At 41.5% G+C, this 22,295-nt stretch overlaps 1 protein-coding gene across 5 annotated transcripts in view; it reads right to left on the reverse strand.

The window, feature by feature from the left end:
- The window catches only part of ERG (ETS transcription factor ERG), a 133,792-nt gene that overhangs the window by 49,711 nt on the left and 61,786 nt on the right, over positions 1-22,295 (reverse strand). The window contains exon 1 of one of the 5 annotated variants that reach the window (XM_085081426.1): positions 9,372-9,791. The exons of the other annotated variants lie outside the window; for them this stretch is intronic. Within the exon in view, the coding sequence (XP_084937552.1) occupies positions 9,372-9,389 (18 nt within the window). The 5' untranslated portion in view covers positions 9,390-9,791. Of the gene's footprint in view, positions 1-9,371; positions 9,792-22,295 lie in introns of those variants that run through there. 5 annotated transcript variants of the gene reach the window in all.

The following is a 22,295-nucleotide window of genomic DNA, read 5'->3' on the forward strand; positions in this document are numbered from 1 at the left end:
CAAAACTTGGTTTTCATATAATTCATCAATTTTGTTGCACGTTTATAAAACAAATTAAAAAGAAAACATAGAATGAATGCAGTGCAGCCCACGACCCTCCACAGAGCTGGATTTCTCTGCTGGGACAAGCCAGCCTGACTCAGAGTTCAAAAAACTCAATGGAGACTCAGCACCATCGGCAGGATGGAGCTGATCCAAAGCCAGGACAGGAAACTCGGAGGAAACATAAGAGCTGCCCTGTTTGTTGCCTTGAATATTTGTTTAGTGTTTTGGAATTTACTGACTAAAGCTGCGTGGAAGAAAACTGGCAGCCAGAGACGTTTGCCAAGTTGTGTTATTTCGGTTGTATCAGAACTCCTGAAATGAACCCAAAAAATCCAGCGAGACTTTTGTGTTCGTGCTGCAGCCTCCTTGAACTCAGTCCATCCAAAGGCTCAGGATGAACCTGGACTGGCAGAGCTGCTGCAGCCTTGGCTGGAAAGACAATATTGTGCTAAGAACATGATGTGCCTGGTTCTCCTCTCTTTACATCCACCTCGTACCTCTGGAACCCACTGGATACAGTGGATCCAGTTGGGAATTACTCCAGCTTGGAAAAAGTGGAAAATTCAACAGGTTTGCTTAGAGCCCAAGGCAAAACTCCCAAAACTTGGATTTCTTTGAGTGGTCACCATGATACATTTCTTTGAGTGGTCACCACAATCCTCTCTCTTAAGCAGGAGCTGAAGGCCTCATCCACCAATCAACTGGACAGAAGCATCTTGAGTTCCAATCTCACCAGCGGTGCTCTGTGGGCTAAAATTATCCCCAAAAATCCACTTTTGGACCTAAAAAAACAGGTCCAAAGAGCAGAGGAGCGACACAAAAAAGGAACCTAGGAGTTTGCATCCACAAGGAGGGTTAACACAAACTCTCCTGATTGTTTCTGTTGTTTATGAATCTCGACCTTCAGAACGGCTCTGAAATGTGCTGTCTCCTAAAGATGTTCCCCGCCGATATGACACACACTCTGCATTGTTTCGCTGCTTGCAGGCATTAATATCCCAGAGGTAACCCACCCTTCTCTTAACGGCTGGTGACAGGTCCAATGGCTGAGCAAAAATCAGTTGGAGGAAAGGGAAGTCTTGTCGGAAACGAGATTAATCTTGTAACGAGTGTTCAGCCCTGATAACCCATCTGTGCAGAGAACTGCTTTAACTGGAGAGCAATTAACCTTCACCTGACAAGCTCTGTCCAACCGTTATAAACAACATTAAAGGCACAGGATCCCCCTCGTTTTCCCCCCTTGACGTAGACTAAACAATCGGATTCTGAATTCCATGAAAACAGCAGAGGTAACGATGCCTCGATGACAAATGGCGGGGAGATTTTTTAAAAGGTAACGTCTGCATGGAAATTATGTGAAAAATGTCTCTGGCCACCACTTTAGTGAGTTGATCTGATTAGTAAAAAGCAACAGTTTTGAGCACTTCCAAGGGAATACCTGACGCATGAGGAAAGCTGCTGTGAATACGCCAGAGATTAACAATAATAAAAATTTATGTGAGCAGATAAGAGCTAACTAAACCACATCTGAGGAACATTGCTTTGAGGACAAAGTGTGCATTTCCCCAGCACCCCTGCTAGCCCAGAGCCAAGGGACAACTTCATAGAGCATCCTCACCCATGGCCTTGGGAAAGCCACTTGTCGTGACCAACTTCCAGAGCTCTCTGCAGTCTCAGGGGTTTTGGGTCAGGTGCCCACAGGAATAGCCCTCCTGTCCAACAGCCAAAGGATCTCCAAGGGATGTGTTCACCGTGGTCTGTGGAAGGGCCTGGGAATGCAGCCTCAGATTCCCAGCCTGTAAATCCATCCTCAGATTCCCAACCTGTAAATCCATCCTCAGATTCCCAACCTGTAAATCCATCCTCAGATTCCCAACCTGTAATTCCAACCTCAGATTCCCAACCTGTAAATCCAACCTCAGATTCCCATCCTGTAAATCCAACCTCAGATTCCCAACCTGTAAATCCAACCTCAGATTCCCAGCCTCACTGGGAATCCTCTGGTTGGATTCCCAGCCAGAATCCAACCAGATTCTCAGGTCCCAGATAAAGACCACAACATGAATTGAGCAGTCTGAGGAGATAACTGAACGTGGGACTGCTCATCCCACATGAAAAGGTGGGAGACATATGAAGCCACAACAGCAAAGGACTACTCAATTCCATGGGGAAAGGCCAAGATACCAATCTCAGTTATAGTGGCAGAAACCTGGAATGACTCCAGGGGAATCACTGGCAAAACAACACAGAAAATTTGGGCTGAGCTCCTGAATTACTTGGGTGAAAGCCTGGTCCCAGTTAAGCCATACTTTTGACTTAATTTTGGCCAATTTCACCCCAGGTTCTATAAATCCTCATTCATCCTATTCACATGCCTGAAACTAATTACCCTGAAGTTATGATTAGCAATGGAGGTTTCTGTCTTTATTTCCTTTGCCTTTGCTCTGAGTTTCTCTTTTTCCTAGCAGAGGTTCAAACACACAGGTTAGTCATGGTTTTATTTCCCAGCACAGTGAGGCAAAATTTCTGTTTCCACCACTTTGGTTGAACATGTAGAGCACTGTGGATTGCAAAATAATGGCCATGAATCTCCAAGATCTCCAGAACACGCCCTGAACTATTTATTGGAGAAGTCCACTTCAAGTGCTAGTGAAATGTATGTTTTACTTGGAGATGTACAGAAATAAGGAAAGGATTCAGGCACAAGGAGCTGGAGGGAGTATGCTTGTTTTTCATCTGCCAGACTGACAGTGGATTTTGAAGCATCCTGATTTCCAACATTGTAAAAAGCAAGGGCACTTCTCCTACAGGTGCAGAGAAAAACTCTGATATTTCATACTCCAGGGTAACAGCATTGGTTTAAAATTTATTTCATCAACAGATGCATTTTACTGGGGCTTGAGTGTTTAAATAGTAACAGGTAGAGCATTACCTTTCTACCAAATAAGAAGGGCTTAGATCTTCTCAGTGAATTAGATATTAACAGATAGGAAGTTCCTTTTGAAAGCATTTCCTGTATTGGTAGTCCCTGATTTTGGCAGCTTATCTGGGTAGGAAATGAACGCAGGAAGTATCTGTCTACAGACCCTTTATCATCAAGGTAATTGCTGTGGCAGCATTTTGCTGTTTATCAAGGTAATAAACAGAGAGTCTAAAAAAAGGATGTTTTTCAGCTCTGAAGAATGAGCTTTAAAAAAACAACTGCAGTTATGCAAAACCTTCCACGTAGAACTAACGTGCTGGTTGTAATGAGGGATTTGTCAAACAAAGCATTTCCAGTCTCCCGGGGCTTTTTTCTCCCCTTGTGGCACTGTGTGCTGCGTGTCACTCTCTCGTCCCTGTTAAATCGGGCAGGTAGCTTTAAAGAGTGCTGCCACTTCCCGAAAATAGGGAACCACCCCTTCCTGCAGGTTTTTGCATAAAGCCAGTCCCTGTCATCTGTTGGCAGCACACACCTTTGACTAAGCAAGTCAGCTCCTCTCCCAGGGTGACAAGGTCACGCCAGCCTGGTGACACCACTTCCCACCCATGGCTGGAGATACACACTGCGAATAAACATGCAGTGCAAGGAGAACACATCACATCCTAGGCATTCCTTCCACTCACTATTCCCAAAAGACCATTTCCCTTGTCCACTGTGAGTCCTTCAGCCTAGCCTTCAGAAAAAAAAAGTCACTATTACTCATCATTCTTTTTTAACTTTAAATGTTCAATGACATTATTATGACAGTAATTGTCAGTTTATTCATTTCACTTTGAAACAGACTTGATAATGATAATTACCAGAAGTGCTAATCACTCGTTCACACACGGTAGTTATTAAAAACCATCATGAATATCTTTTATAAACCACTAATATCCCTTTCCTGGAAGAAATGTCCAGTCTTTCTAAAAGGATGACTCTGTGCATAGTAAGAATTGGTAACCCAGTGCCTAAGGATGCATTAAAAGGAGAAAGGTAACTTTTGCAACCTGAATCTCACTAGATTTCCTGACACTTCTCCCTCTCTGTTCATTGTTAGAAATTATTTACAGGATTATACAGTCCTTCTAAGGGAGCAGGAATAAATTGATGGACACAACCTTATCCAACCTCAGGCAGGTTTGGTTACAACATTTAAAACAATCCCTCCAACCACACAGACACATCCATTCTCTAAGGAAAGGAATGATGCCTTTTTCACATAAGTTCTTCAAAGATTTTCCATCTTTGCTGATGTTTTCAACACAAAAATTTCTTCTGTAATACACAAATATACATTAAGGACAGCAGGATGGCTGTATAATTGCCTATCAAAACAAATTAATTTTTCAAAGATGGATTGGATAAAAATCACACTGCAGTCAATGAATTGGTTACCTCGACAAGGTTTAGCACTGTGATATTTTCTACTGTATCACCCTTACTTTGCTAAAATTAATAATACAAGTGATACAAAGCCAAATTTTCTTTTTTTTTTATTTTCCTGATTTTTTTAAGTGATTCTCTTGGCTTGATTTAGGAACTTGCACGATAAAGGCTACTTTTTCCTGAGTAAACAGCATTATGTATTTTCACTGAATTGTAAACCATCACTTGGAAAATAAATATCTATTTTTTGGCATTCATATTTTGCAAAACTACTTCTGGATTTATCTTTCACCAAGTCATTCTCCAAGAGCACTTGTTTCTTTGAACATTATTTCTGAAAGGCCTTTTGTAACACAGGGAACTTGCTGAAAAACATTTTGTTAAGGGATAATGTAGTTCTTGTTCAGAAAAAACAAACAAACCAACAAGCTCAGACAGTCAAACATATGCATTTTCCAGCTGTTGTTCCTTGCCTGGGGACTTAATTCTAGAAAGTAAAATCCTTATATTTCACTTCACTCTAGCATATTAAGAAACAAACTAAATTGAGTTAAATGACTGCTGATTAAAAGCAAAAGAAAAAAACACAAAAATCCTCCCCCCTCCCCAGAATATCTTCTGCTCATTTCTGCCTTGAAATGGCACATTTGTATTTGAGTCAGAAATGCTGCTTTACCTGGAAATAATTACAGCTCTGATTCTACTGCCTTCATTGGAACAAAATCTTCATGAAATTGGTGGGAAGTTTGGATTAAGGAGTGTAGGATCAGGGGAAGTGCTTTAAGGCTTTGTTTCTGGTTTTTTCCTCTGGTTCACCAGAGCACTCAGGTGTGTGCTCAGCTTTAAATGTGTCACATCACCAAAGCCACTGCAAGCATTTGCAGGCTTTAATTTAAATATGGCACTGCATCATCTGCCAACTGAGATGAGGGGGAAAAAAAAAGATAATAATCTTTATAATTGTTCTAATGCAAGGAACAAAAGTACAAATTACTGCAGCAGCTCTGCTGGATTCAGTGCAGATGCAATTCTCTAAACAAAGCCTTAAACATTTCCATACGCCAGGAACAGATTTATTTAACTGTCTCCAGCTTTCCTTGGCTTCAGAAGTATTGGAGTGACTACTTAGAGCTTCTAAAAGAAAGTGAGAGAAAAGTAATGCTATAGAGACAAGCATAGAATAATATACCTCAAAAAAATGAATCTTGCCACTATATTCTGCTTTAATCAGTGCATCCATACCCTCAAGCCTCAGAAACCACAAAGATTCTCCTGTCCTTTATCAAATATGTAAGACCTTTCCTCATAGAAATCGTAGATTCCACATGAACATCACTTCAGCAAATAGTAATAAGAAGTGGACATGAGCATATTTAGGTGGAAGTTAAAGAAATATCCACAAGTATAATCAGTAAGTTATTATAAAGTCAACTTACTAAAGAATTTTTTCTAAAAATAAGCACAATGGCACTGGCAGGCAAAGACAGAAATACAGCAAGGCTTGAACGTGGCAAGGAATTAGAATTCTAGTTGTACTTTTCTATTTAATGTTCTTTCTTCCACTGTGGGATAATGGGAAAAAATACCAAAATAACCTCCAGGATAACTATTTTTACTTCATCCCAAGGTAACGCTAAAATAATTTTTGCTCCATTCTATTAAAGTAACCAAACGAAAACACACACAAAAAAGGCTGATGCCTAATTCAGATACATTCTAAAAATTGCATTTGCAATAATTAGTGTGACTAATAAATATAAATAATTGTATTTATTTTATAGTGCTCAGCTTCAGTGCTCTGCAGAACAGTCAGATACCACCTGTGCCAGAGGGAAACCTGTCAGCACTGAAACCCTGACTCTTAGGAGACTTTTTCCACTTGAAAAACCACATTTTATCCTTCAAAATGCCAAAAAACATAACAGAGAGTCCAGCTGAGTGTGCACCAAGTACTGGAATATGAAATGCCAACCCAAAATCCTGGCTGGGGAGACAACTTCTTGCACTAGCCTCCTCTTCAGAGTCTCTTGCGCTGAGCTCTCCCCATCCAAGGGAAAGATCCCTGGCCTGGGCAAGGATAGTCCAGTGGGAAAGTCAGGATTAATACTGTCTATCCCTGCCAGAGACTGGGAAAAAGGCACTGCTGCCTCCTCCTCATCATCATCATCATCATCATCATCATCTTCCTCCTCCTTAGGAGAAACCTCCCACCGTGGTGTTTTCCCCTTACAGGGAAAAAAGGAACGGGGAGCAGCAGGAGGAGAGCACAGGATGAGGAGGGAGTGATTCCCTGGGAAAACCATGCTCAGAACATCAACTCCAACACCCAAAAACTCACCAGTGTTTGCCTGAATGATCCCCTGGGAAAGCCACTCAGACATCAACCTTGGCCCCCAGAAACTCACACCAGTGTTTGTCTGAGTGACCTCAAGGAAAACCACACTCAGGACATCAACCTTGGCACCCAAAACCTCATACCAGGGTTTGTCTGAGTGATCCCCTGGGAAAACCACACTCAGACATCAACCCCAGCACCCAAAAACTCACACCAGTGTTTGCTTTCAGGGACACCAATGAGCCCCAGTGAAAGCAGCCTAATTCCTCCTGATCTCCAGTTGTCCCAAGGGTCTGCCTGCATCTTGGTGAGAGGGAAAGGATAAATCAGAAACTCTGCAAGGCCACCTTGGCACATATGTAGGTTCTGAGAGGTGTCTGCCCAGTTATGAACAAATACAGAACCATTCACATCCTAATTCTGAAATTTAATGACTCCGCAGCTTCCCTAAAGAATAGAGTGAATTCCCAGAGATCCCAAAGAAGGTTTTCCATGTTCCTCAGCCACACTGGGATAGCTGGGCTACCCACTGCCAGCAAACAACACAATTAATTACATTAAATATATATGTATTTATATTATTGAATATATGTGTGTGTACACATACATATATATATATATATATAAAACTGTTTAGCAAAAGCTAAACAAACACCTGCCTGGCCTTCAAACAGCATTTCTTTACTTCAGAAACCCTTCAGTTAAAAGACTTCTTTATCCACTCCCTACAGAAGAGGAATTGAAAAATCTTGGGACTGTCTCAGCCTCATGTCAGAGCACATTTCCTGCACCTCGAGTACAAAGCACCTGTCATTTCTTTGCAGTCATTTCACATTTTGCACTTGCATAAATATAATTCTAATTCTTGCTGCAGCACGTAAGGCTTTCCCAGCACCCAGGGCAGCAAAATCCTCAACATTTTGGGTTGCCTGAGACCTCCTGCAAGTTTCCTGCTTCAGATGAGGAGAGAGAAATGTACATTTTTCCACTTTGCTGAGTGACAGTCCGTTACCAGGCTGTATAAAACAGCTCCCAAAGTGTAAGGTGCAGGTTAAATACTGACAATGAGATACCATTTAATGATCTTTTATCCTAATAAAATTCAGCCAATATGAAGCATAAAGAATATAAACAATGAGAGTCACCTAAAATGCAAACAGCATCCAATCTCGAGGTGCCATTATTTTTGGAAATAAATTTCACATCAATATTCTGATTAATAGGCGCAAACCCAGCATTAACACCTCAACACAAAGCCATTATTTTAGCCAAAACTCAACTCCCTAAACCTCAAGATTTTCATAAAGTACCTGTCATGTTCTGTGTGCTCTGAAACGCACAGAAAAACCAAAGGGAGTTCAGTTTCAGGAGCTACTTAGCATTTAATAGATGCTGGCCAGCAATGCAGAGGAGATTCAGATCTATGTCTCTATTGACAGCCCCATGAAAACATCAGTGATTACGAAAAGAAAACGTTCATTAGACTTTTTAATCACCCTGCCCTCAGGCAAGACTGTCAGATTCCCAAAACCGTAGCAAAATGCATCAAATAATCTCTAAAATGTAAACACTGGAGCAGAATTTACTGAAAAATCAAATTGCAGCCCTGCTTATCCAGCAGCCAGGCTATTCCATATCTCTGATTAAATCTCTGACATAATTAGAAAAGTACAGAAACAGACAATGCCACGAAGAACACAAATACCTCAGTCCTGACTCTGATAATACCTTGATCCCAAATCTGATCATACAACACCACAGAGCCCTCCCTGCCCGTGCTCTTTATGTAAAATTAGTTTCACTATCACAAAGCACTTAATTACCGTTACATTCTGCAATTAATCACCGTTATTGCTCTATTGGCAACTGCTGTCCAGAGAAACAAAAACTAGACAGACAGACAGATTTATTCAACTTTCTAAGTGACACAGCCCAAAAAAACTCAGCAAAGCCATTCTTAAAAAAAAAAACCCCAAACCAACAAACCATGCACCGAGATCATGTTATGCACCAAGAAGAGATTTTTATTGTCCAAAAAAAAAATTAAAACAAAAAAAAGAACACACCCGTGAGATCTTCCCGCCACCATTAAAATACCATTCAGAAAGGTCCCGAGTTTAAGGAGAAGAGTTTCTAGAAAAGCACATAATTAACACCTGCATGAGAGAGAGAAACAAGAGCTGGTGCCTCTCCTTCCCGCTCGCTAAAATTTGTGTCCCCATCCGCAAGAGAAACATTTCAAAGTATCCAAAAGTTTTAGCGCTCTTAGGAACTCAGGTTTCTCCTTCCAGAGCACACCCTCTCCCCTCATGGCAGTCCACAAACACATCCAAGTTGTCCGAGGGATACCTACAAGAAATTTCTGAAGCTCTCACAAAAGGGCTTCGCCTATGCAATCCACACCACTGAACAGTGAATTTAAAAAACCCAATTTTTTTTCCGAGTTTGAAGTTTTTAAGCCTTGCGGATGGTTGGAGTAGGAAAAAGGAAATTTACTAGGCAGTACAAAGGAAATCTTGTTGTCCTCTATTGTGGCAGTGGGGGTGTTGCCCAATTCTAACTTATCTAGGTTGATAAAGGAAACCAAAGAACACGCCGCTGCAAAAAAAATTCCAACGAGAAAAGGTACCCCCTCCTTACCTTAATAGTGCTTGCCATAATGTGATCAAGATTATTGATCGCTAATAATTGCTAATAATAATTATTGCTTCGCTCTGACCAGAAAGAAGTTTTGATGAGGTTGTTTAGAGCGGATGAGATTGTGCTAACTCTGGGAAATGAAGTCAGCCAATGGCAGGAAGAGGTTTCTATTGGTCCTGGCCACCGCAGCTCGAAGAAACAGGATATTTGGGAGTGAAGAGATAAGAGTCCTAAAACAATGTTGTTTTTCTTGATGATATGTGGCTAATTTTTTTTTTTTAATTTTTTTTTTTTTTAAACAAAAAAGTCAATTGCCCGTGGCCGGCTGGGCAGGTGTGATCTGATGTGCAGTAAGTGTGACAGGCCACTTCGAGGCAGGATGCAGATGTCAGATGAAATGGGCCAAATTCAGCAGTGTTTGATGCAGGCTGCTCACTGGGGAATTGCTGATCCAGGGCCAAAGCCAGGCTGGGTATAAATGGGTGTAACTCCAAATATGTTAATGAAGTCTGGCCCTGCTTACACCATGTCTATATTTGTCCATTAACCTCATTCCTGCATTCCTGAGCTATTGACACTTTCCAGCCTATCTGATTTAGCACTTTTTTTTTTTTCTTAGAGAAGAAGCAAATAGGTTGGAGACAATAATTTCTTTTTGATGTCTCTTTCTTACTGAGGAGAGGAAGTCACAAAAAGACAAAACTTCAAAAGCAGATGCCTGAATGCCACAAACAGTCTTAAATCTTCCATGTTCTTCCCTTAATTCACAGCTCTATCCATGCATGGAAATAAGATGGTTTCACTGGCAATTCCCTTCCTGGTTAGAGTGTGATGGCCATTTTTTATTCAGTGTCATATTTTTATTTGTCCTTTTGCAGCACTTGGCAGTCATGGGGCACCCCAGATCTCCTAGCTGTGCAAACATTGTCCCTGTCCCAGACCTTTGTATAAGAGACCTGAACTTAAAAAAAAATTATGTAAGAAAGGCAAAGTGCTTTTAGAGTACCAGCAAGGGTTTTCCACTCAGGATCCAGTGCTGGCACAACCCTTTCATACTTAGGAGCCTCACAAAATTTTGTATTTTCATACAAAGCAAAATTCCTGCTATCAAGAGATTCTGAGCTCTCAGCCTGGAGAAAGACAAAAGCTTGAAAATAGAACCATTAAAAATGGAAGGAAAAATTAAACCATGACAGAATTTATTCATCTTTTTAAAAACTATTTTAAAAAGCTGGTGCTACTCTAACAGGTTTATGATTTCTCACTACTCCCAACCACGGACAGGTTGCCTGGAAGCTGCAGCACTGGGAAGATAATTCCAGCTGTAGTAAGGTCCTGCCCTCTGACCAGAGACTCTGGTACGATAAAAAGAACAAGAAATAGTGAATGACTCGTTGCAGCATTATTTAGTGGAATCAAGTGACCTCACCCTCTCCCAACCCTGCCTTCTCCTGCTCCTTAGGGAAAAAAAAAGGAAATGGGAGCTTTGTTCTGTAGCTGGTGGCATTCAACACACATTTTTTCAACACAAAGACAGAAGAAAGTCCCAGTTTGCTTTCCCCCCCTATCCTGACCCAAAAAGGTGAAATGCACTTTTCTGGAAATGTACACAGAGCTCCTCAGGATTTGTCCTGCAGGTTTTACTCCATTTCCCCCAAAGCAGAGCACAGCAAAAGCTTATCCACCCTCCCCTGCTCATGGGAATGGCTCTGCCACCTGCCAGCTCCCAGGAAATTCTCATTTCCAGGTGTTCCACACAGCTGGAAATCTCTGAATGCAACAGAGACACACAGAGAATCACTAAGATCCCAAAGAATTCCGAGATTGTCAAATCCAGTCTTTGGGACACAGGATTAACTCCCTGCACAAGATCAGCTCAGTTTTATAGCTCACTTTAAGGAGCTCTGGTTTCTCCCACTGTAAAGATGATTTTTGGTCACTTCAGAGCAATCTGGAATCAGCAGTGCTGATCAAACAATAATCAGACAATATTTTATATCCTCCATTAGTTGGTTCATATAGAAATCCAGCATTGCACTGCTGAATGTCTCCTTGCAGTCTACATCCACCAAATCACAGTGCTCCTGCAGAGGAGGTAACTTTCCTATTTTCATTATGAACAGTATGAAAAGAAAGCAATTTACAGTAATTGTATTTCATGGGGATGTTGATTTCCTCCCTTTTCATCTCCAAACAATGAGCAAGACAACCAAAAGATTAGAACCTTTCTCTTGAAATTTCAAAGCATTGTGTAATGTTTCAGTTGGGTGACTTCCACTCCACTTAAGCCCCTGATATTTTGGTTTTTCCTCCAATATATTGAGAGGTTGCAAGTATCAGTTCCAGCTCCCCAGTGGAGAGGATCTAACAAATTCATTCACAAGCAGGTTTTAGTAATGATTCCTCTCCATCCACCTCCATATACACAAACCTCCTCTTGGTTTACACAGGGATTTTGGAAGCATAAGGCACTGCTGAGCTCTATTATTATTATATAAGTTTTACAGAGCCCACAGCCCGGTAAGGATTTTGCCATTTGAAACTGGCACACATTCTGTGCCAAAGAATCCAATGAAGTTTATTTGACTTTCAAACTAATACCCACAGGCAGATTTCTGAGTGCTTACGCTGATGCCGATCCGATTGCAAGCAGAGCTTTGGTATTGTGAGGCAAGGAAAATACTGGGTTATCAAATCACCATCATCCAGTTGCAAAAGAGTACAAACACTTCTACTATTTTTCTCTTTTCTGATTTTTTTTAAGGCTAAATAGAAAGAAGAAATGTTTTTGTTATGTTAGGTGACTCCGTGTTATTGTCTGAAATAATGCTCTGTGAGTTTGAAAAGCTTGGACAATAAACAGAATAAAAACACAAAAGAAAGTAGCAAAAACCCTCACAAGTCACCTAATGCTCCCCTCTAATTTCTATCTTAAGCTTGTCAGCCTAATTTCTCCTGACTCCTTTCTGCTGGAATATTTTCCTACCTTCAGCCTGCATCTGGAAACTACGGAGCAGCAAAATTCCACAGCATGTGTTAACACTGAACATATGCTTAAATGTCTTGATCAAAACAGGGCAGTTGCACATGCTTTAGAACCACAGCTGTGCTTAAACTCTTTCCTGAGCACCCTTAAAGTCTGCTTGAAGTGCTTTCTACCTTTAGGACTCAAGAGTTCCCTCTTTAGAGAAGATCTTTTCAAACTGGAGATGAAGGATCTGATCTATGCTGATCTGAGAATGCTTACACAGGGCCCTGCACAGACCTAAAGATTTGGTTTGACCATGAAAAAGAAGTGATTAGATTGGGTCCTCAAGAAGGAAAATGAAATTACAAATAAAAAGCAGTTGTTTTGCTTCTTGCATCCTTTCTAAGATGTAGAAATTCTTTCTAGAAATATGCTCAGCATGTATGTACTCACTCACACACCTAAAATGTGTTTTATGTGTGCTCAGGTGAGAGGGACTTGTCACACAGGCATGGAATGACAGGACAAGGGGAAATGGCTTCAAACTGAGTTTAGGTTTAGACTGGATATTAGGAAAAAATTGTTCCCTGGGAGGAACCTGGGGAGGCCCTGGGATGGAATTCCCAGAGAAGCTGTGGCTGCCCCTGGATCCCTGGCAGTGTCCAAGGCCAGGTTGGACATTGGGGTTGGAGCAGCCTGGGACAGTGGAAGGTGTCCCTGCCATGGCTGGGGTGGAATTAGAAGATCTTTAAGATCACTTCCAACTTGAACAATTCCAAGATTCTACCAAATATGTAGGAAATACATTGCAATGTTTCCTGTGTAAACAGATCTGTAATCCCTCGTGCTGTCTGGGAGGTAAACCAAGAACTCTGCTCTCAGTCTGGGCTGACCAAGAAATCAGAGGCACACTCTGCTATGGTAATAATGTGACCTTCATCCCTTGAACTGTACAAAATTTCTGGGTAAATAATTGGTAAACTGGAGACAAATGCACCTTTGTGTCTGCAGGTGAGGGCACTAAAAGAAAAGTCAACAGAGAGAAGAAGTGAGTTTTGGTCCTCTTGCCAACCTTCCAGGTAAAAAGAAGGTTGTCCTCTAGATAGAACCAGGCTACGAATAAAAAGACAAAAAACTAGAGCACAATAAAAGAATTTGCACTGCAGGTTTTGGAAGCAGATTTTAAGAAGTCCAGCCAAATTAATTGCACATGAAGACACATTTATAAAGGTCTTAATCCTCTCAAAAAAATTTTGCATCATTTTGCTTAAATGCAGCTCCAAACATCAGTTTGGACACACCCAGTTTGGTGTGAAGGTAAAGTACACTCCTACCAAGCCCTGCAGCTGGACTGTTTCCCTTTAATTCCCAGTTTTCCACCAGCTCTGAAGAAAATATCAATAAATCTGCTGACAGAGGGGCAAGCTCTCCCCTCACCACAAAGAAAGGTCTCATATTCAGGCTTTCAGCAGTGGCACAAACAGATGTGCTCAGGAGAGAATGGAATTCCAGAGGGGCTGCAGGATCAGCACCTCAGGGATGATGGCTCAACTCCCCAAACCCCCTGGTCCCCTGACCCTGGGAATGTGCCTTTGGGGCTGCTGAGGGATCTCTTTCTCCCATGCCTGAGTGGCTCTGATGCTGCAGCAGCTCTGAGGACACTGGACAAACTCCATACTGGGAAAAAGGAGCTCCAGGTCTGGGATGGGCTCACTCCCACTGCCCCATGGCTGGAAATGTGGAGCTCAGCTCCAGCAGGAAGGCACTGCCATTGGAGTGGGATACTTGCTTTCCCCAAAATCCAAATAACATGGAAGCCAGCAGCCCATAAAGCCACCTAATTAAAGTAATAATCAATGCCTGATCACGGGGACAACGCAACTCGCATCCCACAAAAAGCATCCTCTCCTCCAGCTTTTTCCACCTCTCATTTCCCTCCCTGCCAGCCTTGCAGCCCAGAGGAGCAGCAGGGAAGTGTCCTGATCCCTCTCCCGTTCCCGGCAGTGCCCTGTGGGCAGCCCTGTGGTCACTAGATGGTGCTCCCTGCCCCTGGAAAGGAGCATCCTCCAGCTCTTTCCCAGGTCAGCAGTGATGCCTTGCAGTGAAGAGAATACTTCAACAGAGGCAGAGAAAGGATTTTTTCCTGCTGTCCTGGCATCACCATCAGTTCTGCCCTCAGGGCTGGTTATCCTTAGTGCATTCCCACTTTTCCTTGCCTTCAGCTGCTCCAAACCGTTTGGCCAATTAATCTCTTCATGACTTTTCCCCTATCCTCACCTTCCTACCTCTCACAACAAATCCACTCACTGGCAGAGGTGAAAACTTGGCAGAGAGCTTGATTTGGGGACACTTTTTTTTTTTGACCATTACTTCATGGAACAATAGCAGTCAAGAATGGGATGTTTTCCCAAGTAAAAAGCTTTGCAGAAAAGAAATGATGGAAGTTTTCAAAGTGAAAGTCAAAGTACTTCATTTACCAACTCTTATCTGTGACCCAAGCTATTTAAGTTTCTACCAGACAAAATATTTTGGGTGACTACACCAATGTTTGCCCACCTTTTCTGGAGGCCAGCTACTATAGTTTCTACATAAAACAAATACCACAGAACTGGGAAATGAAATGGAAGCTCTGTTTCCATTAATTACATTGACAGAGTCACTGTTTAATTGACACTGGAATTATTTTCAACAGTCAATTCATGTGCTTCATAACAGGGAAGTGCTGGCAGACAGGGAATTGAGATTCACTTCATCAGCCTTCAAGGATTTTAAATCTAGGTGTCAGAACTCCTCTAGTTCTCCAAGATTTCTGCAATTCCCAACACAGCCATCTTCATCATTTTGTTCAATCTCACCCACAACTGCCGCTTGGAAAAGATGAGATGAATTTCACCTTTAAATTGCTTCTCTCTCTCCACTGCCAACAAAGGGAATCTATGCTACTTCCAATTTTTTGACAACTCTGCTTATATGAGACGAATCTCACCTAAAGTTTCCTTCCATTCTTCCTTGATTTTCCCACCTCTGAAATGTCAACACTTGTACTACTAAATGCCAAAGGGCTGCTGTGTGAGTTAATTAATTAATTGATGAATTAAAGTACACTGAAACTTTCAGCTCAAAGTTGCCACTGATATGAAAACATATTTGTTTTATGTGTGATGCTAATTTAAAGTTGTGAGGGCAAAGGCCAACATTTTTCCTCACTTTCTTCCAAGTGTTTCAGATAATTTTAACTGAACTCCACAATAGTTTGAAGTGGTTATTGGACACTGTCCTTCAAAGTCCTCCCATCCCTAGATTGATGGCCACTGCACACAGCAAATATGTCTGGAATATTGGATTTCTACCCTGAATTAGTGAGGCTGCTTCAAGATTTTCATCAAGAATGGAACCTATTAAAGTGTCTCTCACACTCTGCTGTTTGGGACTCTCTCGATATTGTACTTCTTTGTTAGTGGCTGTGAACAAGAAACAGATGTGGAATATCTGTGTTAGAAACTCAGTGACCCCGAAAGACCAGGGCTAATCCAGATCATTCTTAAAAACTGAAATCTGCCACCCTTTGAGCACCTTGAGGTGCATGTCCACACTCAGGGGTAACTCCATCCCCACTCAGGCACAAACAGAAATCCACAGGACTGGGAGATGTCTTTAAGCTGATTAGGAACTCAGGTGGAGTTTAATATTTGAAAAATAGCAAAAAAACCTGGATTTCCCAGCAATATTTTTCCTCAGTATCAATCAGCCTATTTCCACTTAGACAGCTGTCCTCCACCAAAGGGGAGTTCTCTGTTTTACAGTAAGATTAAAAAACTGAAATTGAGCACTTGGGAAGTGAGATGTTACATCTTCTAGGAATACTCCCAAGATTAGGCTGTGTGGTCCAAAAAGGATAAAATTCACACATTTCTGTAACTGTCTGATATTTCTGTCTCTCTCTAAGACCCAGTGAGAAAAAAAACAACCAAAAAGTTAAAAAATCCTGTTAACTAACACTGCTTAGTTACATGTTTTATAAGATACAAAATTAAATAAAAAATCTTGATCACCTTGGATCTGTAAGGTCTGATGTCAAATACCAACTATTCCCAACACACAAGAAATTCCATGTAAAGTCCTACCTGATTTGATTTCCATATTTCCAAACCTCGGTATGTCTTGCAAAAGCCATTTCCAACAGCATATTAGAAAATGAGATTATTATCTTTAAAGCACTACAGTGAAATCAAAGGACTTGGCAATGATAAACCAAAGTATTTTCTCCTGGGGACTACTCATTTACTTTAATGGATAAAAACTGTGAGTATAAAATGCTTATCATTAAGAAAAAACCCCCTGAACATAGTTAATTGCCAAGTTAACTCTAACCCAGAGCTTTTAGAGAGCTGGGATTTGTCATGATCATCACAACCTTTTTACCCATACCTAAAGCACTTTGTAGGTCACACAGTGTTTTAAGAAATAAATACAGAATGAGAATATAGAATTAAGCAATCAATGGATAGAAATAAAAACAAAGTCCTGCTTCCACCAAAAGGGATGGTAAAACTGCTTTTGCTCCAATGGGACTAAAGTTTCAACCCACTGAGAATTCAACAAAATGACACATTATCACAGTTTTCAGCAAACTGGAAATTCTGAGTTTTGGAGAGCTCTGAGTTGATCGAGTTACAAGGCACAAAAAGTGCTGCCCAATAACAAAAAATGAGCAGTAGTGGAAACAGGGAGGGAACCAATAATTGATAGGATTTAATGCATGATTTAAGGCTGGGGAAAGAATCCCTAAAGCCTTCTCCTACTGCAAGAAGCTTGCCAGACGTGTGAAAAACTCACTACAGCATGTGTGTTGAATTACCCTGGTGGCCTCTGACTTTCCCAACAACCACTCACAATTAGCTGGGATCCAGTAGGACAGGAATCAAATTCTGTATGCAGAATTATTCCATAGAATGGGGCACCTACTCTGACAGGATCAGTGTTTTGGGCCTGGCCCTAGAAGATGCCAAACTCTTCATGGCAGACACCTTCATGGTGTGTCTGTGCTTGCATCTCTACTTTCAGCTGAAATCTGGATGTTCAAATGATCCCTTCCTGTGTTGGGCTGGATCTGAGTTTGAATTACGTGATCTTACTTTAGAATTAGCCACAGAGCAGGATGGTGAGTGATCTACAGAAGAGACTCCTGGTTAAAACATTTGGATCTGAAGTGCTGCTGCATTTCCCCAAAAGGAGAAGTGGAAATCTGGAGAGGATCTCCCTGAGGAAAGCCTGTCCCAGACTGTCCCTGCAGGCAGATCTGTCCCTAAACTGAGTGTCTGCCTTGATGGAGGGGAGATCCTCTTTCCACCAATCAAGTTGTAATCAGCATCCCACACAATTCTATTTTAACAACCAAGATGTGAGGAAAGGCTGGCAGAGCTGGGATTGTTCAGCCTGGAGAGGAGAAGCTTTGGGGTGACCTCATTGTGGCCTTTTGGGGCCTGAAGGAGCTGCAGGAAACATGGAGAGAGACAATTGCCAAGGGCTGCAGGGACAGGACACAGGGAATGGCTGCAAAGTGCCAGAGGGCAGGGAGAGATGGGATCTTGGGAATTAGGAATTGTTCCCTGGCAGGGTGGGGAGGCCCTGGGATGGAATGCCCAGAGAAGCTGTGGCTGCCCCTGGATCCCTGGCAGTGTCCAAGGCCAGGTTGGACATTGGGGCTTGGAGCAGCCTGGGACAGTGGAAGGTGTCCCTGCCATGGCTGGGGTGGCACTGGATGGGATTTAAGGTCCCTTCCAACCAAAAACATTTTGGTTTATAACTGGCAAATAGGTTATGATGAAAGGGCGGAAGAAATGTTATTCATGCCACTGTTAATTTTTTTTTTTAATGATCTGGCATTAAAAAAAAAGGAAAACGAAAAAGAGAACATGAAAGGAAAAGCAGAAAAATTTTCCTTAGACTTTAAAGTAACCAAGATTTATGTTTTAGTTAAGCGTTAATATTTCATAGCTTTTCACTTCCTAGGTTCAACAAAGGACACTACTGGTACCTGTGATGTGTCACTTAGTGACTGCAACTGCTGGATTTCTTTTTAATGACCTCATTTTGGGTTTGAAAATAACACCACAGACGTGAACTCCAGTCCTGCAAAGACTCACAGCTGCCTTATCTTTACACCACTGAATGCTACATTCTGAGTTCAGTGAAGACTACATAAAATATGAGGAACAAATTTATGGATGTGGTTTCACAGGCATGGGGCATTATTTTTTTTAATTTTCACTTTTTATGAGACGTTTCATTGTAGCTGTAACTAAGTCTGTGAATGTTCTTTCACACAGCACAGGTACAAATTATTGAAGCCATTGGTTTGTATGTCCAGTGTGGGTCAGTCACCTGTGAGATTTATCAGTGCTATCAAATATTCAGAGTTTTAATCACAGTGGGTGAGAAAAATGCGGGCAATTTTCAGAAAACCTGAACTTTCCTGCCCAATGGGGAAAATTGTCCTCAATGGACTTCTTTTAGACATGAGACTGATAATGTTCTCACCACAAATATAGGAAAATGCCACTTGAAAAACAGTCAAGGTGGATCAACCTTCCAACCTGAGCTGCTGACAGCACTGATAGCGCCAGGAATACCTCAGGAGTTTCTCAGCAAACCTATTTTGCCAACTAAACCCAGGTATTTAGAAAGGCCAGGTAGTTTAACAGCTGAGCACTCAAACACAGAGCTCCTTCCCCTCCAAGGTTCCAGTCTTTCCAAGACCTCTTACCATATGCATCATTTCCATCACAGCTCAGTGAAACCATATTTACTTACGGGAAATGCAGTTATTTGCCAAAGAACGTGGTTTTGGGGACAGCTGAAGACATTTGTTAGCTCAGGACAAACTTGCTGTGCAGTTTTGGCCTGAACAAAAACAACAGCAGGCTTTGAGAACACCACACGTTCCCTCAAGCTGGGATTTTTAAGAGGTTTCAACACTTGGTTTTCAGGACACTTGGGGAAGCCCAGGGAAGGAAAGAGGATGATTCCCAAAGTTTTCAAGGAGGGAAATTCCACTTCTTTGCCCACAGTGGCCAAGGAATGCTCAGGTTCAGCACTGGGATCATCTCCATCCCTCACCACACTTTGTCAGACACCTTCCCAAATCGGAACCTTCAATCCCAAATTTATCCCAAGTCCTGCACGTCGGCAGCTCCAGGTCTGGAGGTCAGGGAAGCTTTGTTTGCCATTGGAATATCAACAACACAGGGGAATGAAGTTACAAAGCAGTGCATTTCTCTCCAAGTTCTGTTTGTGCAGGCTTTGTTCAAGCCAAGCATGTGCAGAACCAAAGCTGAGCATCTGCCAACATCACAAGGATCCCAGCGAGTCCATCGAGACACTGCCAGCCACACAGCTCTCTCCACAAGGAAAGAATTTGGAATGCATCATTTGACACAGAACCATATCATTGCAGAGTCAAAAATCAGAGTCAATGGCTCCAATCAACTGCCAAGAATTGGGGTATTTTTCTGGCTTGAGCTTCTAATAGAAATATAAAAAATGCAAAAAAGTTGCAGCAAGGCTGATGTCACTTAGCTGTCATTCCAGAAATCACCCTTTAAAGCAAAATTTGGATAACAAATAAGATGATATGAGTTAGTTCAAGTAAGGTTGAAAAACACAGATTGCTTTTTGAAGCTTCCTATACCAAACCACAGAACTCTGTGCACCATGAATATCCAAAATCATATGTGGAAGTCTATGTTATTAATTTTAAATACTGCACAAAAGAGCTCAAAACAATTGACTCTTCAACTACAATGATTTTCATGTGTTGAGCTCTTAACAAAATGTTCAGCTGCTACAGGTGAAGGTTCATTGGAGGGATTTTCTCTGGTTAATTTTCTTATTGAGTGGGGTGCCTTTTTTCTACACTATTTATTTATTTGTTTGTTTGTTTAAAGTTACTCAATCATTTTTAAACTAGAACACCTACAGATTAAAATTAATCTCATGCATTAAAGCAATTTTTGGACAAGATACACATAAATTCATGCTCTAATCACTTCTTACAGCAGTGTTATTTCAGGCTTCAATCTCACAGTGATTCCCTGGGCAAGACACAGAAAGAGCCTCCTTCCCCAAATATTTAGAATATCCGAGGAAGGAGCAAAGGACACAGCAGGGTGATGAACATCTTTCTGCAGTGGGTAAATGAGGCTGCATTCAGCAGATCATTAGGGATGGGACTTCACTGGGGGATGGTTCTTGAGGAGAACTGCTGACCAACGATATCAAAGCAGCAGACTGAAAGTGAAGGAAACTTGTGGTTTCTTTATGACTCGGAGATGAATTCTTTCATCAGATTAACCACTTCTGAGAGCATCCGGCGTGTCTGACACAGTCGAGGGACAGCCAGGGTCTATTCTGAGGCAGTGCATGCAGGGCTGACTCAGGAGAACATCCTTGTTCAGGAAGGACAGTTAATTTTAGATGTCACTCTAAGCAGATGCTCAAACCCAATTGCACTTGGTGAATTTTAAGCTTATCCTCCAAGTCAAGCACGTGCTTAGGCGACTGCCTGAATCCAAGATCAGTAGGCAGATGCAGGTGGAAATACATGGAATTGCAGAAATCAGTGGAAGAAACAAAAACCTCAGGTGGGGAGCTAATAAAATGTTAATTGTTAGAAACAGAAAGTTTCCAGAAAATGAGGAAGAAAACCCAAGTGAGCAGGAGCAGAAGAAAAGTGGTCTCCCACACCAGGACCTGGGGCATCAGCACCTCTCCGGTCTGGCCCTGGAAGAATTACAGCTGGGGGCATGGATTAAAAAAAAAATCCCTGTTTCTTAAGCCAGGCTTATAAATTAGAACATTTTTCTGGAAAATGTTCAAATTCAGTGTAGGCTTGGACAAAGAATCACAGAATTATTAAGGCTGGGAAAAAAAATCTCCAAGATCAAGTCCAGCCTTTGACTGAATACCACTTTGTCAGGTGAACCTGAGCACAGAGTCCTCCAAAACTCTGAACTTCAAGAAATCCAGTGCATTACTTCAAGTCATCAAGTAATCAAATTAGAAGACAAACTCCAAACACTCTAGATCTGGTGACCAATGGTGGAGTTGAAAATCAGACAAACATTCAGGTAAGTAGACAAATTCACCAGAAACTGTCTGGATATTAACACAGAAATTAGCCATTGGGGAATCAGTAGTTGGAGAATGGCTTTAAGCTGAAAGCAGCATGGTTAGATGGGATTTTGGGAAGAAACTCTTCCCTGTGAGGGTGGGAAAGCCCTGGTGCAGGTTGCCCAGGATAAATTGATGCTATGTTTTTATCAAGTGAAATCAATTCAGAAAATAATTAAGAAATGACCACACTTTTGTTCTCCAAACAAGAAAATGTCTCTACCAAAAATCTCTGCCAAGAGATGCAATTAGCTGAGGGAAACAAGCATTACCAGGTTTTGGAGAAACACACCAGGATGCTCGGACAAAGAACGGAAATTGGTGGTCAGCAAATCATTTGGGGAATTAATCATGGAAATGATAAAACTTATTTAGAAGCATTTGCTAACAGGAAAAAATATTTCTGTGCTGGCACAAGGATACAAACATTGGTGAAAAACTTAGGGCAACTGAAGGAGAGTTTAGAGTAAATGTTTTGAAGAAAACACTGTTGGAGGAGGTAGCTTTTTGTATTACAATCTCCATTTCATTCAACCTCCAGGAAAGGTCATTGATTTAATCAAAAGCTTTTTTTTTTTCCCTTTGGTCTCACTCCCAAATGCACATACCATCAAGATCTGGTGCACAGAAATAATTTGAAGCAAATCTTCTAAAAAAGGTTTTGAAGATGCCTGCCAGTAGAACATTGTGCCTCACAGCTATAATATCAGAAAAAGCCATTCAATTTAAATTAATATATTTGGCCAGACAGCTATATTAAAATTCTTGTTGTTTTTTCAGTTATA

The sequence above is a fragment of the Lichenostomus cassidix genome, chromosome 1 (assembly GCF_008360975.1).
Source record: "Lichenostomus cassidix isolate B80296 chromosome 1, HeHo_3.0, whole genome shotgun sequence".
NCBI classification, from domain to species: Eukaryota; Metazoa; Chordata; class Aves; order Passeriformes; family Meliphagidae; genus Lichenostomus; species Lichenostomus cassidix.